Source organism: Argentina silus (assembly GCF_951799395.1).
Source record: "Argentina silus genome assembly, chromosome: 4".
Taxonomy (NCBI): Eukaryota; Metazoa; Chordata; class Actinopteri; order Argentiniformes; family Argentinidae; genus Argentina; species Argentina silus.
This window is the reverse complement of record NC_139658.1, coordinates 7,166,155-7,192,473: the sequence shown is the minus strand read 5'-3', so window position 1 is coordinate 7,192,473 and position 26,319 is coordinate 7,166,155. Positions and strand designations below refer to the sequence as shown.

The window sequence follows — 26,319 nt, the reverse complement described above, 5'->3', positions numbered from 1 at the left end:
AGTAATCATTTCAATGGATATTGTGTTGAACACAGGAAAATGTTATGAATGAACTACTGGTAATGTAGGCCTAACAGTTGTCCATCATTTCGCACCTTTGGTAATTTCGTAGCAATCCTTGTGTTGATGCCTTTATGTGCGCTATTGTGAGCTGGCACTGTGAATGCAGAAATAATGGTATCACACCTTTACTACAGGCTACAAATAAATCACAGTTTACATGCGAAAAAGCAATTTAAACGACATATGAAATACACACAAAATGCCTCCAAATGATTATTGGACAGTGTCTAATGTAGGGAAAGAATCTAAACAAAGAAATGTATCCAAAAATCATGCAGCGACCTTGTTTCCCTGCCTCTTGAATCTGAGGTAAGTTCCTTATAGGTCAGAACTTTTAAATCGGCTTCGCCTATAGGCTGACTGACATGTCAGATAGAGTTGTGTCTATTTCTTCCGCTATCGGGACCTGAAGACGCAACAAGTCAAGCCAATCTTTGACAATAAATTCATGTTGGAGTTTATGAAGGCATCAGAGAGACATATGAAGGTATGTTATTTGGTCGAGGTTGATTTTCTACTCTAGATGAGCCTTCATTCAAATCTGCATTGGTATCGTTGCAAAACCTCATGTTAATCCGCTTTATACAAAGAAAATTAAGTGAACCGGTTAGATGCTCATCATTTAAACTTAACTTTAGAGTTATTTTGAAGTGATATATATATAATGTTTTTATTTCCAACGTAAGCTCCTTGCATTCAGAGTTCTCTCCAATCATTTAAATGACTATCAACGACAGGGTAGGCTAATGAAAGTCTCATACAGCCTACAGTATGTGATTTTTGATTTTTGAACTGGATTATGCCTGAATCACTGTTTTGCATGTAGGTTATGAACTGGAGAACGTTTAATACTTTGTCCTGATACTATGAACTAGCAGTCATAGGGAGGTGATTGTATGTAGTGACTAGACTATCGGGAAACTATCAATCAGCTGTTTTATAATATCTTGTCAGTCAGAAAAAGTATACTTTTACACAATGCCTCTAAAATAGTGAACTTGGTACAAATAGGCAAAACTACAAAAATAGCACATTCAAATTGTTTGCCATCATTACTAAGATGGCTAATGCATTTCCCAAAGCTGTCAATTTCAGGCCATACATTAGATTAGACTCCTGGGTCTTTAAAACAAAATAATGATTTATGTTATTCTTACTTTAACAAGTCAAGGAACTCAAAACACTAATATTTGACTTTGTTGCATTACCGTTATATGTTTATTACATGTTCATGACACGTGTAACAATACAATTGTAGCATTCTTAATCATGAAATTATTAGAATCCAATGCATCCTTACAGTAATTCGGACCACATGTTATGGTAAGTTTCAGAAAGGGAAGTCTGTTTTGACGTATCCAGTTTTAGATCAATGGTTCTTGATTTAAAGTGTTGCCTGTACTGACCCTGACCCTGACTGAGTCAGCAAGCAGCAAGCCAACTAACCAAAGGGATTTCAGTAATTAGCCTGTGACATCTGTTAGTGTACTGTATGCTGCCTGCAACAAGGACAGCGCAAATTGACTTAGACAGGCCAAGGAAGTATCTTGGGCACTGAGAAAAAAAACAAACAGAGTCATGCCTCCCTTTTAAACTTGGCAACCTGCATTCTGTAAACTTGAACACAGAGATAGATAGAGCAACTGAGGTAAGCTTAAAGGTTTGTGAGGTGGAAAGCTTGTAATGTTGCAGTCTAAAAGGGGCCTAGTCGGCTTTGTTTAAAACAAACAAGGATGAAGGGATTACACACAGGCATTCTCCTTAGGAAGTGGAAACGAACGAGTGTGGGAATATTTGGTTTTTCCCAGGCTATTGCTTTGAATAACATTACTGAAGTGGGCATATACTCTTGGCCGACTCAGCATGTGAAATCTGAAACAATGATACTAAATAATGTTTAAATGAGGTGGTCTTAGTATGGGTGATGACAGACATGTTTACTTGATCAAACGTGCTTCATATAACATACAGCATAACAGAGTTTCAAAGAGATTACAATCGCCTGTTAAATTAGCAAAAGCCTGTAAAACTAAACTGTAGGAGGTGTGTACTGGAGTATAATTTGCATGCTACCCCTGTGGTCAGACCACAAACCATGAGGGCTGGTAAAGGCAGATGTAAAGCTCTGTGTTTACTTTATTCCTGAGAGTAACTGTTATGAAAAACGTCAGCAGCATTCAGCAATATTCATTTAAAGGAAGCTCATCCCTATTGTAATCCTATCCTACATTGATGTTACTGCGCCATTGTATGCATTAGTCATACATTCTAGAACTTTTCTCATGTCTAGAGGAATGCTGAGCTACCATTGACAATCCCAAAAACAACTCTTTCTAAATTGCTGAAGTTTGTACCAATTCTATGGTCACACTATGGTCATGGGGTGTTAAAGTGTCTGGTTACTGATATCGTAGGTTCTGGGAATGCTAAAGCTCTGGTATTTGTACAGTAGCTCTGATCAACCCCCCCCCCCCCCCTCCCCCCAAGCTCCTATCTCATTATGCAACACTCCAACAGTAGTCCGACCCCTCCTGATGACCTCATGATGTGGAAACTTCAGACCACAGAGCTAGATGAGAGCAGGGTATGCTGAATGCTTAGTAGTTCAAGCATGACTGATGGCTCACAGGCGAATCTGGATGAGGTACTGTAGAGCTTGAGATGTTATCTCAACTGCAAATTTCTCTGATATTGAATGTCCTCCATGTCACTTTGGTAAGATATGGAGGAGGGGATGCTGTTGATTATTTTCACCAACAGTTTGCCTTATTTTGGGCTTTCATAGCCTCTCTCCAAACGAATGGTATCCCAGAGGGAACCCACCATGAGGCAGTTGTCTTCTCTGTTAAGGTTCTCATGGCTTTAGTGTAATATGAACTGCACTGATTTCAAAGACCTGCCTGCATGTGTATGCTGGTCACAATGTGGTTGCGTGTTTGAGGTGTGGAGTCCACGGAGTTGTCAACATACCCAACACAGCACTGAGAGAAGAGGGCATGAATTCTACAAAGAGACCGCAACACATTTCAAACACTTTCTGTCCTGCCTTTCAACAAAACCACAAACTCTCAAAGGGTCCCTGCTGTTCCAGAACTTGAAATGAAGATGGCAAAGCACAACTGTGTTTGACTCACAGACAACGCTTTGAAAGGCGATAAGCTGAAAATTCGTAACAAGGGTAAACAAACGCTGACTGAATATCTTGTGGACAACTGTGTGACAATTTGGATGTGCTGAGACAGGGACTGGGAGTTCCAGCCATTATCTGCTCACCACATGTTGGCCCGTGTTGAAGGCATGTGTCGCCTCGTTGAACTGAAATGTTCAAAAGCAACAGTACTACAGTACTTACAGAACCCAAATGACCCATCTTAGTGGAAAGTGCAGCTACTTACTTAGGCTATTTCTCAGTTTACTACAGCTTTTATTAATGATGGCGCAGGCTCGGCAGGGCCTGTGCCTGGTTAATACATTTCATTTTTTTTATAGTGGAGATTTTGGGATTTAAATGTTTAAATGTTTCTAATCTGTTTGCCTGAGATACACTGTAGTGCTCTGCCAGATTTGTTTCCTTTTGTGTGCAGTTCTTTTTCCTCGAAATCAGGGAATGGTCCATTGCATTGCACACAGGGTTGAAGGATTCTCTCTGCCAAATGAGGCCACACTGGCCCTCTAAATCTCCCAAAAACAACCTGCACAGTACAGTAGTTATGTTAAAGTTAGAAAATTAAGTGACACTTCTCCCTCACATAAACTGATTTTCATCATTTTAAGAATATAAACTATTGGATAGTATCGCTTGCTACATCCTCCTCCTGTGATGATACCAGAGACGGTATAGGATCTCCCTAATCTCTGATGATATTGATCCTCTTCTTTCCTCTGACCTCTGACCCCCAGGAGCCCAAGCTGAACATGGAGAGCCTGAGCAAGCCTGAGCTGTTGACTCTCTTCAGCATCCTGGAGGGTGAGCTGGAGGCCCGTGACCTGGTCATCGAGGCCCTGAGGGTAGGTTCCCTACACCAGACCTGTGTGGCTGCCTCGTCCCCACAAAGTCAACTAGACCTGGGTCAAATACATACATATGGGGAGGCTGGTGGAGGTAGAAATCGGAGGATGGGCTCATTGTAATGCATTGAATGGAGTTACGTGGAATCCTTATTCCGTTCCATGCATTAAAATGAGCCCCTCCTCCGATATCTACCTCCACCAGCCTTGTTCTTTCAAATACATGAGCTGCACTTGTTTTAGTTTGCCTGGCACAATAAGAACCAAAGGAATAGACCCAAAGGAATAGAAAAGTGCCCAAAAGTGCACACTCCAAGCTAAGTCAAGCATACCTAAAGTTTTTGGCATACAGTATGTATTTGATTCAGGCCCGATGTCAGTCACCCGTTACCTGACCTCAATTGAGTTGATACTTTAGCCAGTAAGGGAATGATCGAGGCCCTGAGGGTAGGTGCCTTCTGAAAATCGGACCTGCACCTTGGCTGTATGATGTCACTGCAACCCAGCCCTGTCAAATACGTCACCAGCAGTTGTACTGTAAGAGCATGATTAAGACGGACATGTTGTGAAACAGGCCTCGACGTCATCAGACTGCAGATAGAGGTTAATCTAGGTATCGCGTATGACCTGGGTTAAGTAGTCTGCACTATGTACTGGGGCTATTTACAGTGGAGCTAATTTCGCCGCTGGCTAAAGATGGCTAATGCACATCCAGTCAATTGAGGTCAGGTACAGTGATGAGACAAATACATTCGCTTCATTAACCTCAAATTTCCATCCTTGTGTAGACAATTGTAGTTCTATCCTATTCTATTCTACTCTATTATATTCAAATACTGTATTCCAACTGTTTGAGTTATGAGCGTACACCTCAAAGTTTGGATTTGGTCCCTTAATCAGAAATGTGTTATGGTTTGGTTGCATGCTTGCTCTACAAGTCACATTGGGCATTGGTCACCTCAACTGCTAATCCAAATGGAAGTAACCAGGATAATGCAACAATATGCTGTTCCTATAGGTGTACAATGTACCAATGAAAGAACCAGAGAGTGCAACAATCTACTGTTAATGAACCAGTATAGAGTTCTTGTGTCTAGACTGCATTCCACAGATCTCCTGGGAAGTTGCCATCTAAGGCAAGAGAAGTTGGAGCATGGTGGGCGGACGATGACTCAATATGAGGGGGACTGGGAGAGAACAAATAAACAAAGACCTTAACTGGAGCTGTGGGGGATGTGTGGCTGTGGCTGCTCTGTGCCTCCTTGCTGCCTCTCGAAATGAACCTGGACTGTTAGCTAGCTAGATAACTCATTGAGGCCCTTGGCTCAGCAGTGTTAACTTTTTGAGCAGTTAGGGGCTTGACACAGTACAGGGCCGACCCGAACCATACTGTGCTGGCTTGGATATTTTCCTTTCACTGTCCTTTCCAGCACTGTTTCATCTCCTATGGTGGAAGAGTAACCAGGCTAACCCATACAGCTTAGTTCGGTTCAGCTCGGTTCGGCCCTGTAGTGTGAATTAGGGTTTAAACTCTCATGGCCATACACCATTATCAAAGGCAAAGAAAGGGCTGGAGATCAAGGAGCATAGTTAGGTGGGCGTCTACTGGACGTCTACTACCATCTCTTTTACTGTAACTGTCCAAAACATTCTCCCTGTCATCTATTAGAGGTCCAGGTGGGAATAATGAAGTAGGGTGAGAACTGAGAGGAAATGAGATACAGGTGAGCCATCTGTAAAGTGTTTAGAGAGCTGAACATAGCCTGTTTTACTACAGTATGCAGCTGTTTTGGCGTGAAGGAGTATTTGTAATCTGTTCCAGTCCTCACATGAATGGCGATTGAAGTGTTAACATGCCTTACCTTGCCTTACCTGAAGTGAAACAGTCTTTTTCATTTCCATAAGTCTTCATTTCCAGCAAGAGGATAAAGATTGAGTGTGAATGGTCTTGTTCAGTACATGTAAACTGTATGTTACAAGAGATCGTGAGAACGTTCTTGATCAAGACACTCAGTCTCTCACTCATCATGTGTCACTGCAGTATGTCATATGACAAATATTCAGCAACCACAAGTTGAGGAGATACTGTCACTGTGTCTTCTTGGTTAAGACTTAGGATGACTTCATTTGCTGTTAGTTTGTCTTAGTTCTTTGGTAGCTAGTATGTTTGAGACCAGGGAAAGGATAGTTGGTTAAACTTGTTGTACTGCACACTCTTAGAAAAAAAAGGTTCTAGTTTGTAGCAAAATAAATGTCTTCGTGTATCCCTGTGGAGCCCTTTTTGGTGCCATGTACAGAAGTAGAGGAGTACTTTTGGATTCTTTTGGATTCTTTTGGATTGGTTATGTATTATTTTTGTATGATAGATAGTGTATGATAGGTATTTATGTGTTCTGTTTTCGTTGGCTAAGGCTGTGCTCACTGCTCACTGTTAACCGTACAGTCCAAAGCATATTTTTGTTCTTCGTGACTCACTTTTCACTTCTCCTTATGTTGTGCTGCAGGAAGTTGGACTACAGTGATGTCCATATTTCGGTCTTTGCCCTAGTCAAGTGGCTTGTGAGTCTGTCTGGCCAGTTCCCAAAATAAGGGAAATGGAACAATCCCCTTGTCAGACTAATTTATATTTCATTCAGTCTCAGCAGTCCATTGGTCACACAAAGCAACCTAGCTGTTGCATGGCAATCAATAACCTGTTCTGATTCGGAAACCAAGGCAATTAACCTTAATGATCTTCATCAAAATGCTCTCTTTCATTTGGCTTTTAAATTAGATTGTGCACTTAAATTGTTTGGCTGTAAGTGCATCTCTGAAAATAAATGAAAAATAAACGCATGGATAACCATTTATAATCAATGTTGCTGTATATTGTAGGTACAGTAACAACTGTGGCTTGGTTACCAAATCTCCCATTGACTTGAATGGCTACAGGGAAGTGAGGAAGATGCCTGTTAGCAGTGGTACATAACCAGAGGAATGAGTGAATGAGTGATGGTTGACCTGCTGTTAAACATTAGCCACCACAGACAGGAATTTGTTTCATGTTATCCCTCTTCTCACTCCCTGCTCCTAGACAGCATCAGTCAAGGCAAACAACCTCCCTTTGTGTGTGTATGTGTGTGTGTGTGTGTGTGTGTGTGTGTGTGTGTGTGTGTGTGTGTGTGTGTGTGTGTGTGTGTGTGCGTGTGCGTGTGTGTGTGTGTAGTCCAAGAGGAAGTTTCTATTACAGTCTTAATTTTCTTGCTCAGAGTGACACATCAGAGCAGTCACTGGGCTGGGTTCCGGGCCGGGTTCTGGATGGTCGTGGTGTGTGAGGTGGTAGGATGTGCACCCTTCCCCTCTCTGGGTCACACAGGTCATATACGGGACCAAGGACAAGGTGATGAGTGGTTGTCAGGGGAACGACTGTGTCCATATTTGAGATACATTTTTTAAATCTCATGGGCCTTCTGTGCTTTCCTGCCTCTCCTCCACATCCTTTTGATCTGCCTTCACACATCCCAATGGGACTAAGATCAAATAACACTGGCAAGGTTTCACACCCTCTGCTTATTTAGATGTATGGACAGATATGACAGATTACGTCATACAGCCAACCAACAATCTGCAATGTGATCTCAGTTTTGATGCCTTGCCAGACATATTCATTTAAACTCCCGATGTTTCAAAGCGTTAAAAGAAGACTCAGGAATGAGGGTAAAGAATCATTAACTTTTACTTTGTGTTTAATGTGAGGTGGGCACAGACTAGTTGATGTGAATCTGCTAGGCTACTTAGTTGCTTTATACACTGCAGGGATGACCCGAACTGCGCAGGCTTGGATATTTGCCTTTCACATACTCCGTTCTAGCACTGTTTCTGTGGTGGATGCGTAACCAGGCCAGCCCAGTACAGCTCAGCTTGGCTCAACGTCCTTCGGCCCTGTGAATGAGGGTTAACAGTAGCTTTCACTCTCATTTCCCTCCATGTGACTCCCAGTCCCCCGCTGGTGGATGTCTCCTCCATGGCGGTTTAAGTATGAGGCCTCGGGAGGTCTCTCCTGGCTGTGCCACATAAGATACAATGTCACACTAAGTCCCTTGATCCTCTTTAGTTCAACCCTGCTTAGACCTTCAGTCGTTCTCACTGCAGCCCAAAGGCACTTACTGAACCTGAAGTTGCCTGTACTCTAATTTGTTCCCCAGTGTGTGAGTTTAGCGTAGCCCCTGTCTGCCCTGGCCCTGGTCCAGACCTCAGCAGCTGTCCCCTAAAAGAAGACAGACACCATCTGTTGCTTCCTCTCTCCCTAGTGCTCTCTCTTTCCCCTGCTCTCTCTCTCCCTCTCCTCTTTTCCTCCTCTTCCCTGCTCTGTTTCCCTCTCCTCTCTCTTTCCGTTGCTTTCTCGCTACCTATCCTCTCTACCTCTCTCCCTAGCCTCTCTCTCTCCCCCTCTCTCTTTCCCTTTCCACTCTCTTTTTCCTGTTTTCTCCCTGTAGCTCTCTCTCTCCCTCTCCTCTCTCTTTCCCTCTCCTCTCTCTTTCCCTCTCCTCTATTTTTCCCTCTCCTTTCTCTATCCCTCTCCTCTTTTCCCAGCACTCTCTTTTTCCCCCTGCCCTTTTCTCCCTTTCCTCTCTCTTTCCCCTGCTCCCTCTCTCGCTCTCCCTTCTTATTCCCTCCCTAGTCTCCCTCTCTTCCTAGCACTCTCTCTCTCTCCCCTGCTTTCCCTCTCCCATTCTCTCTGGTAGGGAGGCCCCACCCCCATCTGAAATATGGTCGCTGTTGCTCTTGGCATGTTGTGTTTGCCGGCGCGCTGCTCTGGCTGACTTCCTGTTTAGCGGGCAGTAGAGTGAAGATTCCTGCAGGCCTGAGAGGAGTCAAAGCATGCAGTTACTGAAAACATGACAGGCTTGGTTTATGTAGTTGTTAAAGTAGCTGAACACCTTTGGCAGACTGATATTGTGAACAGTAGCTTTACTATGTGGTTTTGTTGTAACTAAGTCCCTTATATATAATTGCCTTATGTTGAGCCCTCTGGTTATTTAGATACTGTTACTTCCTCATTCACTTTTTGGGGAAATAGCAAAACCTCCTGTGGACTGTTAAATGAATCAGGGAAGTGGTTGAAGTGTGATTCAGCAACCACCCTCCTACACCATAGCCAAAATTGAGTTTTTGAGACGATAGATGCTAAGTGGGATCCTTGGGATGACCCTACCTTTAAACTTAAACCTAACCCTAACCTTAACCATAAGCCTTACCTAACACTAACCCTATCCTTTACCCTTACATGAATCGTTTTAAATCTCCACTTCAATGGGGTGACGTCAGAGTCTGGTTGTTCCAAGGATCCCACTTAGCATTTACCATACCCCTCCTCTGACACACTGTCCTCTCTCCTCCCTTAGGCCCAGCGAAGAGACATCTACGTACAGGAGCGCTATGGGAAGTACAACCTGAGCGATCCCTTCCTGGCCCTCCAGCGGGACAGTGAGGCCGTGGGGGGGCAGAGCTCGGGCGTCCGTGAGGCTGCAGCCTCCTCCAACCCCCTGGTGGTCCTCAAACTAGTGGTCAGCCACTGCAGGAGGATGCAGGAGAAGATGCTGGCCCAGCTGAGTGCAGCTGAGAGCAGACACAGGATGGTGGGTTTGGGGTTTGGGGTCTGGGGTCTCTGGCCTGCTTAGTCCCCTATCTAAGTGTTCATTGTGATGTGTGAAGGCATGACTGAAATATTGCAATATTATAGGTGCTTTAGATGTCAACCCCTCCTTTTCCATTAGATTAGATGAAAGATAAGCTAGAACTATCCAACTAACAGTACCAACGGATGAGTTGGATCTCATAGTCCATTAGGTTGTTGCAGAGTTGTTGAGGAGTAATCTGTCCTGTTTTCTCTGTTCATTTATGGCTCACTGTCTCCCCCTTGTGTTGGTTTCAGGTCATTGCAGATCTGGAGGAGGAGAGAAGGAGGCATGCAGAGGATACTGCAGAGGGTGATGATGTCACATACATCCTGGAGAAGGAGAGGGAGCGCCTCTTGCAGCAGGTACAGTACAGTTAACATCAATATTTCCTGTATTCTTTGGAGATTGATTGAAAGTCTCCATATTACAAGGAAACACATTGAAAGTGTCATGCTATTATCATGTATAAAGTTTCATTATCTGCATATCTACTCAGCCAATGTATTTCATCCTTCTCCATGTGTGTGTGTGTGTTTGTAGCTGGAGTTTGAGCGGGGCCAGGTGAGGCGTCTGGAGAAGGAGCAGAAGCGTGTCCAGGAGCAGCTGGAGGAGGAGCGTGCCCAGCACAAGCAGCTCTCCACGGCCCTGGCTAAGGAGTGTAAGTGGGCCAGCTCCAGGGCCCTGGAGGAGGGCCACCGCCTGGCTGAGGTGGGTCGTAGGCTGCAGAAGGAGCAGGAGGCCACCCAGGACCTGACCCTGGAGCTGGAAGAGGAGCGGAGGAGAGCCCTGCAGATGGAGGCGCGGGTGGAGGAGCAGCTGGCGGAGTTCGACACGGAGCGCGAGCAGCTCCGCTCCCGTCTGAGGAGGGAGGAGGCCCATAGCTGCCAGCTGCAGGAGCAGGTGGATGCCCTCACAGACATGGAGGGGGTGAGGAGAGATCCTCCTATGGTGAAGACCATGGTAGAGCCACCACAGCCCAGCCAGGCTTGGAGTGAGCAGCACCTCTCTGTCTCAGTTCTGCCCAAGACCAATGGGCACCACGGGCCCATGGAGGACCACCAGGCCTCTGCAGACAGGCTGGACCAGGACGACTGGAATGAGAGCAGTACCACCTCCACCTTGCTGTCCCCTGCCCTCCATACTCGGAACCTCTCCCCCTGCAGCACCAGCCCATCCTCCCTCACCTCCTCCCCCTGCTCCTCCCCTGTCATGACCAAGCACCCGCCAGGCAGCCCAAGCCCCAACTACCAGTCCTCCTACCAGGCGGGCATCAACCAGCGCTTCCACGCCGCCCGACACAAGTTCCAGGGCAGCACTGAGCCAGAGCTCCAGGGTCAGGGTGGGAACACCAGCAGCAGCCTGCCCTACTCACCCAGGGACCTCTCCCCCCCCTTACCCAGCCCCTCCCCCGAGGTCAGCCCTGTCAAACAGCAGGCCCGTACCACTGTCACCCAGGTACTGTCCCGCTTCACCGTCCCACAGGGCTCCAAACTCCCCACACCAAACAGTTCACCCTTCGGCACAGACTACCGGAACATGGCCCCCTCCTCCCCGGTCATCAGCAGGGCTGCTGGCGCCTTGCCATTAGGGGTCCGGTCCCCCGTCATCCCCCGGGCAGACAGGGGGAACCCGCCCCCCATCCCTCCTAAGAAGCCTGGGCTGGCTCAGTCCCCGGCCTCCCCCCTCCCCGTCTCCAGAGCCAGCCACTTCCCTGAGCTGGCAGGCAGCTGTGGGCTCACCAGTAGTCAGGAGAACGTCAAGGAGCTGGACATGGTGGTGTCCTCTACCAGCTAGCTGCTGTGTTAGCGACTAGCCACCCCTTCATTCCTTCCCTACTGTATGTTATTTTTTACTTCACACACACAGGTACCCGAATGCTGAGAGACGCCTCAAAACACTGTCACGTTTATTGTATTTATTTGATTTTATATACAGTTGTATTATTCTTTTAAGCAATAGCACTATACTGTAGATGTTTTATATGTATCCATTTATCTAGTTTGCTTAACTGGTAATAATAAGAAGCAACAAGAGATAGCTTCAAGCTATGATGAGATGTTTAGCTATGATGAGATGTTTAGCTATGATGAGATGGTGAAAAATATGCCAAGATACAGTTCACACTTTACATCCTGTAATACTAATATGTACGGTAAAGCAGCTGTGCTTGTTATGTTGATATTTAGATGTGTCCTCTGTAAAAGGCAATCAGGAAAAGTAAGACAGTACGCTGGGGAACTATTTAAACCTTGATGAGCTTTAAATGGCTCTCCTACAAGAGCAGGTGACAATCAATCAAAATGCTGTATCCAATCCATTTAAAGTGCTCTCGCTCTCCTTCTTTCTGTCTCTCTCTCTCTCTCTCTCTCTCTCTCTCTCTCTCTCTCTCTCTCTCTCTCTCTCTCTCTCTCTCTCTCTCTCTCTCTCTCTCTCTGTTGTGTTGTTTAGTAGCATGGCACATTATACTAATATTCCTAATATTCTGAGGACCAAATCATTTACAAAACAGCATTATTTGTATGTATAGTTGATATCATAAATGATTATGTGTTCATACCAGTCTTCTAAAAGAATGTATATTTTTACAAATGCATGAGCACAAAATATAAATTTTCACCAGTATATTAGTTTGTTATATGCTGCTTATATATGGATATTTAATTCAATATATTGGTACTGTACTTCAGCATTAAATGTTGCCTTGGTACAGTATATCGCTTGACTTTCAGGATAGTTATCTAAGGTGGTTTTGTTACCAAGGTATTGAAAGCCATTGACTTTTACTCTGCTTGGTGCTGCATGTAACATCATTTGTTTTGTTTCTTTATTTTGTTTACCTTAGCACATGATTTGCTGCAGTATGATCCATTGATGGATACATGACACATCCACTTCCTCACCCTGTACTCTATCTATTAAGATATTTAGAGTTTCCCTGTTATTATAATGCCAATATACGGTACAATTGAAAATGATCATTGGTTTTGTTTTGTTTTGCGTGTGCGTGTGCGTGTGTGTGCAGTGCGATGCATGCAAAGCAGGATCATAAGCCTTTTCATGAACACTCAGAAACCACTCCTGATTTACTGTCCTGTGGATCTGTCCACCAGGTGTCACTGTCTGCTCATAAGTCGTCATGTCTGTGTAAAGGCCCCTAGCAGAAAACTACTGGAGAACCACCCTTCAATACATCTTTCTCTTATCAAATGACTGAAACATTTAATGACTCAAGATAAAGCTGGGATAACTTATCTGTAAACAAATTCTTAGCAGAAAACGTAGCTGCTCACCATCAGCATAAATCAGTAAGATACTGAAGATTACTGAAAAAAAAAATTCCGCTGGCCTGCTGTTGAACAAGGTGTACTCATGGTGAGTCTGATCTGTGTGTGTTTGTGTGTGTCTGTGTATGTGTGTGTGTGTGTGTGTGTGTGTGTGTGTGTGTGTGTGTGTGTGTGCGTGTGTGCGTGAGTGCCCAATGGTGCGTGCATGCGTGTGCTGCATGACCAACGGTGCCTGGGTGCCCAACAGTGCGTGCATGCGTGTGCGTGTGTGCATGTGTGTGTGTGTGTGTGTGTGTGTGTGTGTGGCCTGGGAGACATGGACGGGAAGGAAACCTCAACTCCTACCCAGTCACTTATGCACTAAAGATTAGGAATGCAAAGTTATGAAATGCTCACACAGATGCCTGTGAAATGTGTGTTTCTCACCACCTCATTAGCAGCAGTGTTGTTGCTACAACCCAAACATGCCTGTGTGCATTCTTGTGGTGTGTCCATTGGGGGGTGTTGATTTAATCAAGCAGAATGCCACAGCAGTACAGTACAGTACAGCAGTTGTGAAACTGCAGATGAAACAGTGACCCATTATGAAAAGGGGCAAACTGGGATTGGTACATCCGTTTTTGGACTTTAAAATGAATTATACTGTATATAACCATTGATTCTTGAACAATATAACTTATAAATGCCTCATGAGCTTAGTTGAACTGTCATCAGAATCCCACATATAGGCTTGTTTTACTTAATTGTAAACCATATGAATGTAAACAAACACTCTCTGGCTTCAAAATATGGTGACAACTATTAGTTTGTTCTCATGCATGGTCAGTCCTTGCATCCATAGCTCTATCTATGACTTTGAAAGGAGCTACATTTCTCCAGCCCCATCCCTCAGTTGTTAAAGGGTTGTTGTTGTTGTTGTTGTTGTTGTTTGAATCCCAGATTGCCTCTTTAATGAATCATTCTCAACATGTAATAAATAGTGCACTGTAGGCCCAGGCCTGTTGTGTATTTAGGTTCTCATACACATACATACTGGAGTTAGTTCCAGGGTGACCAGGGTTTGTCAGAGCACACATTGACCTGTGGAGTGTTTCCCAGCACACTTCCTCCTCCTGGTTGGTGAACGGGGAAGGGGGTTACCTCCTCTCGCTCTGCTCACCTAATTAACATTCCTGTGTGGGACAGCAGGGCCGCGTAGCGAGGCCAACACAGACATGTCTGGCCTCCAGCAAAGCCCTCTCCGTAAACACAAGGCCCAGGATGATGAGCTGTGAGCGGCCATGTCCTAGCTGCTGCGGTGACAGGACGGGACGGGACGGGACAGGGGCAGGGAGGGCAAAGGCTGGCCGTCTGGCCGTCTCTCTGCCGGGGTAGCTGGAGCTCAAGCCCCAGAGGCCCAGTTAGACTAAGTCCCCGTGTCTGACTGGGATTCTGCCCGTTGGCACTGCTCCTACCAGAGGGAAATGTAACTGTCCTCTAGGACAGTGTTTCTAATGCAGACTGCACTGTGCCACCATACTGTACCATATCACAAACAGCATTTAGCAACATACAGGTCCTGAGTCTTTGTGGCACGGAATGTGAACGCTGTGGGATATGGCAAGGTACAGGTAAGGCATGGAGTGCAGTAGGTGGTCTTATCCTCTGCTGGGTTCAGTACTGTATGTTGTTGTCAATGAGACAACAACAGAGGTCAAGGGTAAAACAATTTACCCCTTCATGATTTCAAGAGATAATTTACAACGCTTTAAATCTCAAGCCACAAACCCCAAATACTGTGCGGTGTGTCCAATGAAACGATCATTTAATCCACTATCCTCCGGAGCTGTACTATATAAGGCAGGTTCTATAACTGTCACAGGAAGTGACACGGGACTGGGACACTGTCTCTTCGGGCCAAAATTAGCCCGGGGCCATGAGATTGCCCAGAATAGGCCCCCAGTGGCACGGCGCTGAGTTGAGGCCTCGGAGACCACAGCTGGAGGGACCCAGACAGACAGGGGGCCGGCTGGGGGGTGAGACTGAGGGGGCCGACTGGCCCATCACCTGCTTCCTGTAAAACAATTTGTTATAGAGTTGTCACTGTAAAATCTGCGGCCTGTCCTGTAGATAAAGAAAGACAGGGTCACATGTAATGACAATCCACCACCTCAGTCTGAATGTGATGTAACTGAAGGACACACAGTGGGACTCTACATATCTGTGTGTGTACGTGTGCATGTGCATGTGCATGCGCGTGTGTGGGTGGGTGGGTGTTTCAGTATTCAGAATATCACACATGTAATTGTGCTACATTATACATTTAGGTACGAAAGGTATCATGTCATATGATTTTCTCACCTTCAAAAGCACACACACACACGCACCACCACCTCCACCTCCACTGTCCATGCTGTGGTATTTCTAGGCAGCTGCATTGTTTTTGACCTTTACTTAGGTCTGTGACTAATGCTCCTGGATTGGTGCTGATTAATATGACCCCAGACACTCACACATGCGCACGCGCACACACACACACACACACACACACACACACACACACACACACACACACACACACACACACACACACACACACACACACACACACACACACACACACACACACACACTCACACATGGGCTCAAAGCCCAGTCACACAGCACCTAGCAACTATATAATTATATTATATTATAACTATATAATTAGTTATAATATGTGCAGGGCAAGAGTGTCCTTGAAACAAGACCTTTGTTACCACATTAACCAGATGAGCTGAACAGTGATGTCTGGGGCAAATGTTGAATAAAAAGATTCCATGAATCTGAGCTGTGCTGTTGAGTGTTGGGTGTTTGACATGAAAAAGTGGATAGAATTGCCCGGAAGGTCAGAGCACATGTGACATTCATCAGTCTCAGTTCTGTATCTTTATGTATACAGCAACTTTGTCAGGACTGTACAATCTCCTCATCATCGTCATCTTCATCATCAACACCTTCATCATCAACACCTTCATCATCATGCTATGGTAACTCTGCACCATGTGACATCCACTGTTCTTACTCAGAGGCATTCAGTTGTGACCAATCACAGCAGGCCAAACATGTGCTGAAACACACAACAACCCCCTGGGAGAGATTAGGAGGCCTTTCAATCCATCTCTATGGAGATACCAAGTTCCTGTTTAATGATGTGTCAAAGCATGAAAGCTTGACCCCTCATAGTTGAAGATGCCCCCAAGCAAAACTTTCTCCTCTACTCACACCGTTGAGCACCAGACATACCTGTTCTACCCTCATAGGCTCCAATATTATGTGTGAAAAGCAATATCTGAAAAGTAAAATGTACCATTGGCACATGAAGAATATCAAGCTATGTGATTCAATTGTCATTGGAAATGTTTATTGGACAGTTTTGTTTATAATTTCAAGGATATAATTTGTGCGCTTATCTGCAATGTTTTCTCCCAAACTGAATATTTGCTTTTACTAATTCCATATTGATGTTAAGTGATTTACAAAAAAATAATATTAAATTTAATATTTACACTTAGTTAACAAAATATATGTAACAAATATATGTGTTTCTGCAGTTTGATGATAGTCAGTCAAAATAGACTTTCCACCACCATCTTTCCACCACAATTGTTGTCAACATCTAGGTTTTACTCAATTGCAGATTAGGAAGAGATGAGGAAAAATGGTGTTTCAGAAAATAAAATGAAAAGTTTAGTTGGTCTAGCCCAATTGTGCTTTTCGTTGACCTCCATAGGCAAACATTACCAACATTAACTACTGAAAACATTACTAAAATGTAGTTTAACTACCACCAAGCTACAGCAAAATGTAGTTAAACTAATAGTTGAGCTACATGTGATGGCTGTAGTATCCAGTCCCCTGATAGGCTGTAATATCCAGCCCTCTGATTGGCTGTAATATTCAGCCCTCTGATTGGCTGTAATATCCAGACCTCTGATTGGCTGTAATATCCAGCCCTCTGATTGGCTGTAATATCCAGCCCTCTGATTAACTCTAATATCCAGCCCTCTGATTGGCTCTAATATCCAGCCCTCTGATTGGCTATAATATCCAGACCTCTGATTGGCTGTAATATCCAGCCCTCTGATTGGCTCTAATATCCAGCCCTCTGATTAGCTCTAATATCCAGCCCTCTGATTGGCTCTAATATCCAGCCCTCTGATTGGCTATAATATCCAGTCTTCTGATTGGCTCTAATATCCAGCTCTCTGATTGGCTGTAATATCCAGCCCTCTGATTGGCTGTAATATCCAACCCTCTGATTGACTCTAATATCTAGCCCTCTGATTGGCTCTAATATCCAGCCCTCTAATTGGCTCTAATATCCAGCCCTCTTACTGGCTGTAATATCCAGCCCTCTGATTGGCTGTAATATCCAGCCCTTTGATTGGCTGTCATATTCAGCCCTCCGATTGATTGGCTGTAATATCCAGTAATATATAATATACTCTATATACCCACCCACAATCCCCTCAGTCTCGTCTGAGGTATAGATAATCAGCAGTGTTGGGGAAGCTACTCAGAAAATGTAGTTAACCAAATTACCAATTACTTTACAATTGAAGAAATTAAACTACACCAAAGCTACCCTTGAGATAAATATAGTTTGTCAAACTAAAGCTACTTTGAAAAAGTAGTTCAATATATACTTACAAAATAAAGAAACATGACTGCAAGAACAGATCACTCTGTAGTCGATTGTTAAGAGGATGAGGCAAATTGTTGAAACACTTTGTAGAACATGTTTCTAGGCCAATAACAAATGTTGTCCTTATCTGACACTGAAATGCTGCTCACATGCAACACACAGACCTGTGTTGAATTTAAAGAATAAGTATTTGTAGAACTAGGATGTCTTGGTCTTTTCTGGTAATCTTTCTGCAATGTATCCATTTCCTCAGACTGTGATGGATGTATCCTCTGATAATAAAAAAGGACACATTTAATACACAGGCAAATAGTGATAATAATAATTTTTCCCCATATATCTATATACTAATTCTAATAGTGCCCTTTGAACTTGAAGACGGTGCAGTGTACATACCTGGTATGTTAGGCTCCAGTATAATGTTATGCAGTTATAATATATTTCCACAAGTTGGCAGCAAACTAGACAGGGTGGCACCCATGGTGAGATACACCTCTTGTGATCTACTAGTTATTCAAGTAAAAATGTATTTCATAAACTAGCTGTACACAATAGCTCCTTATGCAATTTATTCCGACAATACATTCAATTACAGACTAGTGTTTATGCATATTTGTACTCCATTTAGGAATTATAGATAATCTATAACCTCTCATCCAAATCTTGCAAACTCCCATATTCCATTAGTTCATTTGTCATTTGAGTCTAAATGACGCTGGTATTTAGCTAGCTGAGATAGAGAGCTTGCTAGACTAGGCAGAGTCAAACATATGGCTACCGGGATAGCTATGAGACGTCTACTGTACTGGGCAGTGGTAGGGTATTTTGAAGTCCAAGGGCTGTAATAATAATGAAATTCCTTTTTATTTGCTGTGTGATTATATTTTTGGTGAGTAGTAACAGCAGTTAGCTACACCTTTACATGGCAAAAAAGTAGTGAACAATGTCTATAACACTCACCGACACCTAAATATACCGAACTATCCGCCCTGTGGACTACATACCGGTATTTGTAATAGTCTATAACAAAAGGGGATTGGACAGCTGACGCGCCGGTGCTGGTGCGCCGTTTTGTCCTGCGGCGCATCTTCATTCCTGGCTGAAAAGAGAAGAGGTGCGTGAAGTGTCTGTCTCATCTGTCTGCCTCATCCTCGGACAGGACCTTTTCCGACTTCTCACTTCATCTACTGAGAGTAGCTTCAGTTTAGGTGTCATCTTTTTCACAATCTGTGTTTTATTTGGAAACTAACTCAACTTCAATGACCAGCTATTTCACGTCGAATATGTCAAACAATACATTATGAAATAGGTAACCGCTGAAGGAGAAGGTTGTCAATCGAACATCTGTTTGAACATTTGGGATTTTTTCTTGCGGTTTCTGAGAAGATGGACCTTCATCCTAATTACTGTGAATAGGCTTTTAGGTTAGCTAGAGAGACGTTGAGTCGGATATACAGTAAAATACATAAGGAAATACTTGTAGAAAACATATTTCCATTATATTGTTTAACCGCCAAGACATTACATTTTTTACATGAATGAACAATTTTCAGCTTAATTGGACTGTCACAGTTGTTTCATAATAATGACCTGCGAATCATCGCCTTGGACTTTTATTCCTGATCATCCATATTTGTACGCCTATTGTACATTTGATCAATGTTTTGTCTCATGAAAACTCGGGGCTTTTCCCAGACCACAGGAGCTATGGGATGCAGAGGTAGAGGTGTATCTCGACATGGCAGAGTATCCCGACACCGCTCCAGTCCCACCTCAAGGATATACTTTACCTTTATTCTGCTGCTGTTGGTGTTCACACCTCGAGTGGATTCGTCATGGTGGTGAGTGTCTATTTGAAGTGCACTTGCACATGCTGAGAGATATCAATTCTATTGCAGACGGTTGGATTCTAGACGGTAGGCTACTTCACTGTTTTATTGTAAATTATGCCCATCGCTAACATTGTCAAATGTATCAAAACATTGAAAAAGTTAATACAAATTAGAGAGGCAGTTATGAAGTAAAAACAAACAAAAAATGAAGGAGAGGTGTGTAATAGATGATAAGTAAAATGACACTTGCCCTATTCTGCTAGAAAGAATGGAGATAAAATGCATAATCAAATGTGCAAAAAGACAATCAGTAGAGCATGTACTTGCTTATTCTCTTTTAAAAGTAATATATTATGTACACCGTTGCTTATTTACACATCCCACTCCATCTACGCACACACACACACACACACACACACACACACACACACACACACACACACACACACACACACACACACACACACACACACACACACACACACACACACACACAGAGCCTACTGTGTAACTGTGTCTATCAGCTTTCTGAAATTAAAGTGGTGAGAAATCAATGTGAGTAGTTCTCTCTGGGGTGCAGCAGCAGGAGAGTTAAGTCCTGGTGAGAATCAGCAGGTCCTCCCAGATGACCTGGATGATGCATCACACACTTATGTGGTAAACAAGCACTGCCTGCCAGAATGAAAACGCTCAATCTCAACCACCCATTTGTATTATACCTTCATCACACCTGAGATATCAGACCCTGCGCCTGGATGGCATTTGTGAAATTGCCAATAGAAATAGAATCATGTTTTAGGTGTCCTCTGTAACAGCCACAGGGAGGAATGTGTGGATTAGAGTTTAAACATCAATAGAGAGTGAGATCAACACAGCGCCATTACCATGTATCATGTTCATGAAGATAAATGGAGCGGGGGACTTTCCCCTATCAATCTTGCATGTTGTAAGTGGCAGGTGCAGGCAGTGATGCATGAACAAGTGTTCCTTGATGATTTCTCTGGAGGGTATAAGAACCAACCCAAGGGGATTTAAGGAAGGGAAGTGTTGCAGTCCAAGTGCCCAAGCCACCCCCCCCCCCCCCCACACACACACACACACACACACCTGAGACAGTTTTCATATGTCATCATAACGACATAAAACATGGAAAAAACAGGTGGCCTAATTGGTGACTTTTCAGATAGTGAATTGGAAAATTACCACTTATTTTATGCTTTCTCATTATTGTACTGCAGGTATACACCCTCCAGGGCCTGACATGACAACATGATTTATTTCAAATTGGTGGAAAAAATAAATGTTATGTAAAGACTTGTATTAATGGGAATTTCCCTAGGTAACAAGATTAAGAGAGTGTTTTCTCCCAGTGGTACAGTTGAAGTATTTTAATCATGGCTTCTCTGCCTCCTCCAAAATAATAACACTGTATAATTAAACCACTGAGGTTAGCCAGAACGGAGAGACATGGTGGCTCTCTCTCCAGGGGAATAAATATTTCTCTAATCATGATTTATGTCGTTTGTAAGTTATTTTCATCAGTGTTGCGATCATTTAGATAAGCAGCCTGTTTTTTGGTGCTCTGGACTGATTGTTCTCTCCCTTCAAACTGTGTGAGACGTAAAGACACCCAGGGAGTCAGGATCTTTTGGCTCAGCCAGCCTGTGTGTTTTTGAAGGGAATAAACATTGTGCTGCTTCAGCTCTGCTTTACTGCTCAGGCAGGCAGGCCGGCGGGCTGATCGTTTGGGGGGAATAAGATGGGGACAGCCTTAAGAGGAGTGGAAACTGTTTTGTGTGCCTGTCTCGGCAGTGCGGTGCAGTGACACAAATGTGTCTGTGATTAGAGGACGTAATGACGTCCGGTTGGTGGTTGGAGAGGAGAGCGGACCATGCAGGCTACTCTAGCGGTCATGAGGCTGAACCTGCACTGTTGGCTTGAGTTTCAGGGGTCACTTGTTAGGGGGTCAACTGTTAGCTAACTGTTGTTGCCTGTTCCTGCAGAAAGGCCTCCTGAAGGTCTCAATATGTCATAATCAGGGGAGACGTAGAAATTGGATGACGGGCTCATCGTAATGCACAGTACCATTCCTCATTCCATGCATTACAATGAGCCCGTCCTCTGATTTCTTCCTCCACCAGCCTCCCCTTGTTATAATACTGTCCTGTAATGTAATGTGCCATTTATGGACTCCAACACTGTATTCGATAAAACTGAAGGAGAGTGTTTAATTGCTTTTTGTCTATAAAGGTTCTAATGCTACTACAGTCATTTGACTCAACTGAACTTCATAAGACTTTCATTGCAGATAAAAAAAAACAAGTTACATTTTTATCAATGAAACGGTTACCTGTTTGTGTACATGATTGATTACATGATTATTAATGAATTCATAATCATTTGAATAATCATTTGAATAATCAGTAACTCAAATCATTTCTTTATCCTTTGGTAAATGCATTACCTATGTTTTGCGTACGTTTCACTAGAATATCACTGGCATCTTTCAATAGGAACTGACTAAGTGGAGTGTAGAGAAAGAGAGAGAGTAATACTTTATTAAGGGGAAATTCATGTACAGCAGCAGATATACAAAGGACCACATACTGGATAAAAACACAGTAAAAATAAAAACACAGTAAACAGACAATCAGCACAAGACAATACACGTCCATAACCTACTCATTGCAAAACCACAAAAAGTGCACTGCCATATCATGAGAACACTAATAGTCACAACAAGGAAACAGGGATCAGGACATGCGCAAAAGCGTGATGTGAGGCAGGTACTGATGGCATCACTGTGTGTACGCAACCTGCAGGTACATCGGAGCGCTGGGAGCACGGGTGATCTGCGACAACATTCCAGGCCTGGTGAACAAGCAGCGGCAGCTGTGCCAGCGCCACCCTGACCTCATGCAGTCCATCGGCGAGGGTGCCAAGGAGTGGATCAGAGAGTGTCAGCATCAGTTCCGCAACCATCGCTGGAACTGCAGTACTCTGGACCGGGACCACACTGTCTTTGGCAGGGTCATGCTGCACAGTAAGTCTGGATATCTGTGTGTGTGTGCAGTGTGTGTGTGTGTGTGTGTGTGTGTGTGTGTGTGTGTGTGTGTGTGTGTGTGTGTGTGTGTGTGTGTGTGTGTGTGTGTGTGTGTGTCTGTCTGTCTGTGAAAAGGTCTTGAATAAGTGAACTTTCTAATTCCTTCTTGTCTTTGTGTGTGGAGAAAGAACATGTATTTAGTTCCACATTCTCAGGAATGAGGAGAGTTTGAGAAAGTGGAGGTTCTCTGAAAACAAGTAGCAGATAGAGAGATCCACACTGGTGATGTATAAACAGTAATAGGAGATGTAAATATTTGGGTAGATGTTTCTGGCAGCTAGACAAAGCCTCCCTCCCTGACATATCGCCTGTGTTCTGGTTCGTTGCGTGAGTTGGAATGAAAACGGGGGGGTGGGTGGGAAAGGAAAAGGCAGACCAAATAACCCAGAATCTCCTCTTCTCTCAAATGAAAACAGAGCCAGTGACTGAGAAAGCTGCCATCTGTGCAAATTAAAAGGTGAAATGAGAGTCGGCTCAACGCTGATGCTCTAGCAAAGAGCCATATTAGCTCTGTCTAACCATCCACCATATATACTGTACATGGACTGATCTATGTCCTGTATGCTCCATGTCCCAGGAACAGGGACATGCTGTTTTCATTCAGATTGGAGTACAGTATTGCACACAAACAGATGAAGATCTAATATAGGAATGTTTATGTTTGATATGCAAAAGCCAATGGTATGCTTTGAACTTCTGGACTATAGGGTCCTCTGGACAAAGATTGTTTGCTCTAAACTGAGATTCTCTTCAGTCCTCACACTGGATACCATCCAGTCAATTCTCATGTAATGGCTGTAGCAGCGGAACAAACTTTGAATAAACGTTTATAAGGCCTTGTCTTTTTCTTGACTCACGTCAATCATATCACACTATCTATTACTACAATGAATAGGCCACACTCTACACTTTACACTGTTGTACTCTTTCACAACCATAGCTAACACTTTCATCTCCTCTGTCCACCCAGGCAGCCGGGAGGCGGCGTTTGTGTACGCCATCTCCTCAGCGGGCGTGGTGTACGCCATTACCAGGGCCTGCAGCCAGGGTGAGCTCAAGATCTGCAACTGCGACGGGCAGAAGCGCGGGCGAGCTAGCGACGAGAGGGGTGACTTCGACTGGGGCGGCTGTAGTGACAACATCAACTATGGCATCAAGTTCGCCAAGGCTTTTGTAGACGCCAGAGAGAGGATGGTGAAGGACGCTCGAGCAATGATGAACCTGCACAACAACCGCTGTGGACGAATGGTGAGGAAAGAATCCGGATTAAAGGGATAGTTCACCCAAATTACAAAATCACATATATGGTTCCTTACCCTCAAATGAGTCTAATACAGTCAAATATGTGATTTTGTAATTTAGTTGAATTATCCCTTTAAGGGGTATGTTTTATAATGTTCACAATGATTGTGTACATTGTTCCCCTGGTTTATCAAGGTAGCACAGGACACCTGGGCAGTCAGGCAGTCTTTGAGATGATGATGTCTTTGCTCTTTACAAAGATTCTGTAAACTAATCTATGATACAGTGTGATAGGTTGGTTATGATAGGCATATAATACGACATTGTCCGCTTTATAAACTTTGTCCAATTACCTGTGTTCTAGGCAGTGAAGCGCTTTATGAAGTTGGAGTGTAAGTGTCACGGGGTCAGCGGCTCCTGTGCCCTGAGGACCTGCTGGTTGGCCATGTCAGACTTCCGGAGGACTGGGGACTACCTGCGTAAGAAGTACAACACGGCCATCGAGGTGACCATGAACCAGGACGGGACTGGGTTCATGGTGGCAGATAAGGACTTCAAGGGAAGCACCAAGAATGAGCTAGTGTTTGTAGAGAACTCCCCTGACTACTGCCTCACGGACAGAGCAGCAGGTGAGTGGAGGTGGTTTGTGTGGTATAATGGTTTATGTTTGTGGCATCCAATGTGAGATGTCCCCGGTTCAAACCCTGCTGGTGACATTAACAGTAGACTAGTAGACTAGTGTTTGTGTTGGAATATATCAAATGCATTTACTTATTTACTTACTTCATGATTCATAAATAACATGGTTACGATTTAGTCTTGGCGTTTTCTTCTGCTGCTTTCAATTTATGACATTTCTTGGACCTCCTTAAATCACCACTAAATAGGTGGAGTGTTGCCTCCTACTGTAGTTCCTCGATCTGAAGTTGAGTGGACAGTCTATAACTCTTAGAGACTCAAGGTAGATAATACTTAGACTCAAGGTAGATAATATAACAGCCAATGCATGCAATTCTGTGAGAATCCAGGACTCATCCTCTGAAGGCTTGCATTCCTGCTCATCTTGAAGTTCAGTTATTTGACCTCTATCTCTCCCCTCTAATTCCAACAGTGTTTTCTCTGCCTAGTTAATCTCTGTCTCCCCCCTCCTGTCCTGTCCATCCTCTTATCACTTCAATGGAGCGTGTAGAGGCTCGATAACAGCTAACAGGCTGGTTATGATATTTTGGTCTAAAAGTGTGTGTTATTGGTATCATCATCCCTGCCATCAGGCTGATAGCTATAGGTTGACACCTAGTGAACTGCTATTGGGGGGGCTGACTCAAGTGGAGGGGGGGGGGGGGGGGGGGGGGGCTTATGACTCTCTCCTCCACTAATCTGTGTAGGAATTCAAACCCTAAGGATACACCAGGCTTATTTTTCAAATCCTGCTGTGGTCACTATTATCTCCACTCCCAAATGCTCAAGGGGAATACCTTCACCTGCCCCCTTCACAAAGGGCTGGTCTTAGATATGCCGGCCATGTCGAGAAACAATCCCTAACCCCTACGCCCTACACACCTGTGTAGATCTGAATCATTGATCTGAATGGATTAGATAGGTATAAACAAGACGGTAGCAGCTCGTCATTGCCCTCTTAAAGACTAGGTCGAATATTTGCTATTTTGCTTAAACCCTACCTATCCAATGTGTTCAGATCTAGGGCAAAGGAAGGGGCTAGGGTTTGTTTCTGGACAGGACCAATGTCTTACAGTGTCTTCTCCCCATAGGCTCCCTGGGTACGTCAGGGAGAGTCTGCAACAAGTCGTCCAGAGGCACAGACGGCTGTGAGGTCATGTGTTGTGGCCGTGGCTATGACACGATGCGCGTGAAGCGTGTCACCAAGTGCGAGTGCAAGTTCAAGTGGTGTTGTGCTGTGGAGTGCAAGGATTGTGAGGACACGGTGGACGTTCACACCTGCAAGCCCCACAAGAGACCTGATTGGTTGGACCTAACCTGATCCCTGAGATCCCCCAGCATGCTATGGACATACCAGTCAGTGACTGCACTGCACTGAATTGTGGGATGTGGAGTTCATCCACCAGACTCAATTCTGACCTCCATTACCTCCAAAGTTCTCATTTGATGAACCCATCGAACACTAAAGCAGAAACTTTCCCAACTTGGTTTGGATGAGGCAGTACTGATCTGTAGGGAGGCAGTCCAAACGACTGATTGGGCTTGGTGAGGGACTGATTGGGCTTGGCTAGGGTTTTGTTACTATTTATGTTTTTCTTTGTTTGTATTAATCTGGGGGAATACTATTGTGTGCTGCTTTCAAGGTGCCGAAGGACACTTTTTCACTTTTTTTAAACTGACATTAGTCTCCAGTATCTGTTGTTGTGCAGTATATTGTATGCAGACTGTAGGTGTTGTGGTAGGATTTTTAGGTGGTGTATTTGTTATTTGATTTTTGTTAAAG

General features: G+C 44.1%; 2 protein-coding genes across 2 annotated transcripts; both read left to right on the top strand.

The window, feature by feature from the left end:
* The first annotated feature begins 510 nt into the window (after positions 1-510).
* Positions 511-12,781, top strand: LOC310802915 (CTTNBP2 N-terminal-like protein). Its single transcript, XM_083667526.1, has 5 exons — positions 511-550; positions 3,964-4,071; positions 9,456-9,689; positions 9,986-10,093; positions 10,272-12,781. The coding sequence occupies exons 1-5, from the start codon at positions 512-514 to the stop codon at positions 11,523-11,525; spliced, it is 1,743 nt and encodes a 580-aa protein (XP_083523652.1). The 5' UTR covers position 511; the 3' UTR covers positions 11,526-12,781.
* Positions 12,782-19,446: 6,665 nt separating this feature from the next.
* wnt2ba (wingless-type MMTV integration site family, member 2Ba) lies at positions 19,447-25,857 on the top strand (the record flags this gene model as incomplete). Its single annotated transcript, XM_083668101.1, has 5 exons — positions 19,447-19,522; positions 22,336-22,556; positions 23,587-23,864; positions 24,223-24,487; positions 25,628-25,857. The coding sequence occupies exons 2-5, from the start codon at positions 22,430-22,432 to the stop codon at positions 25,855-25,857; spliced, it is 900 nt and encodes a 299-aa protein (XP_083524227.1). The 5' UTR covers positions 19,447-19,522; positions 22,336-22,429.
* Positions 25,858-26,319: the final 462 nt, after the last annotated feature.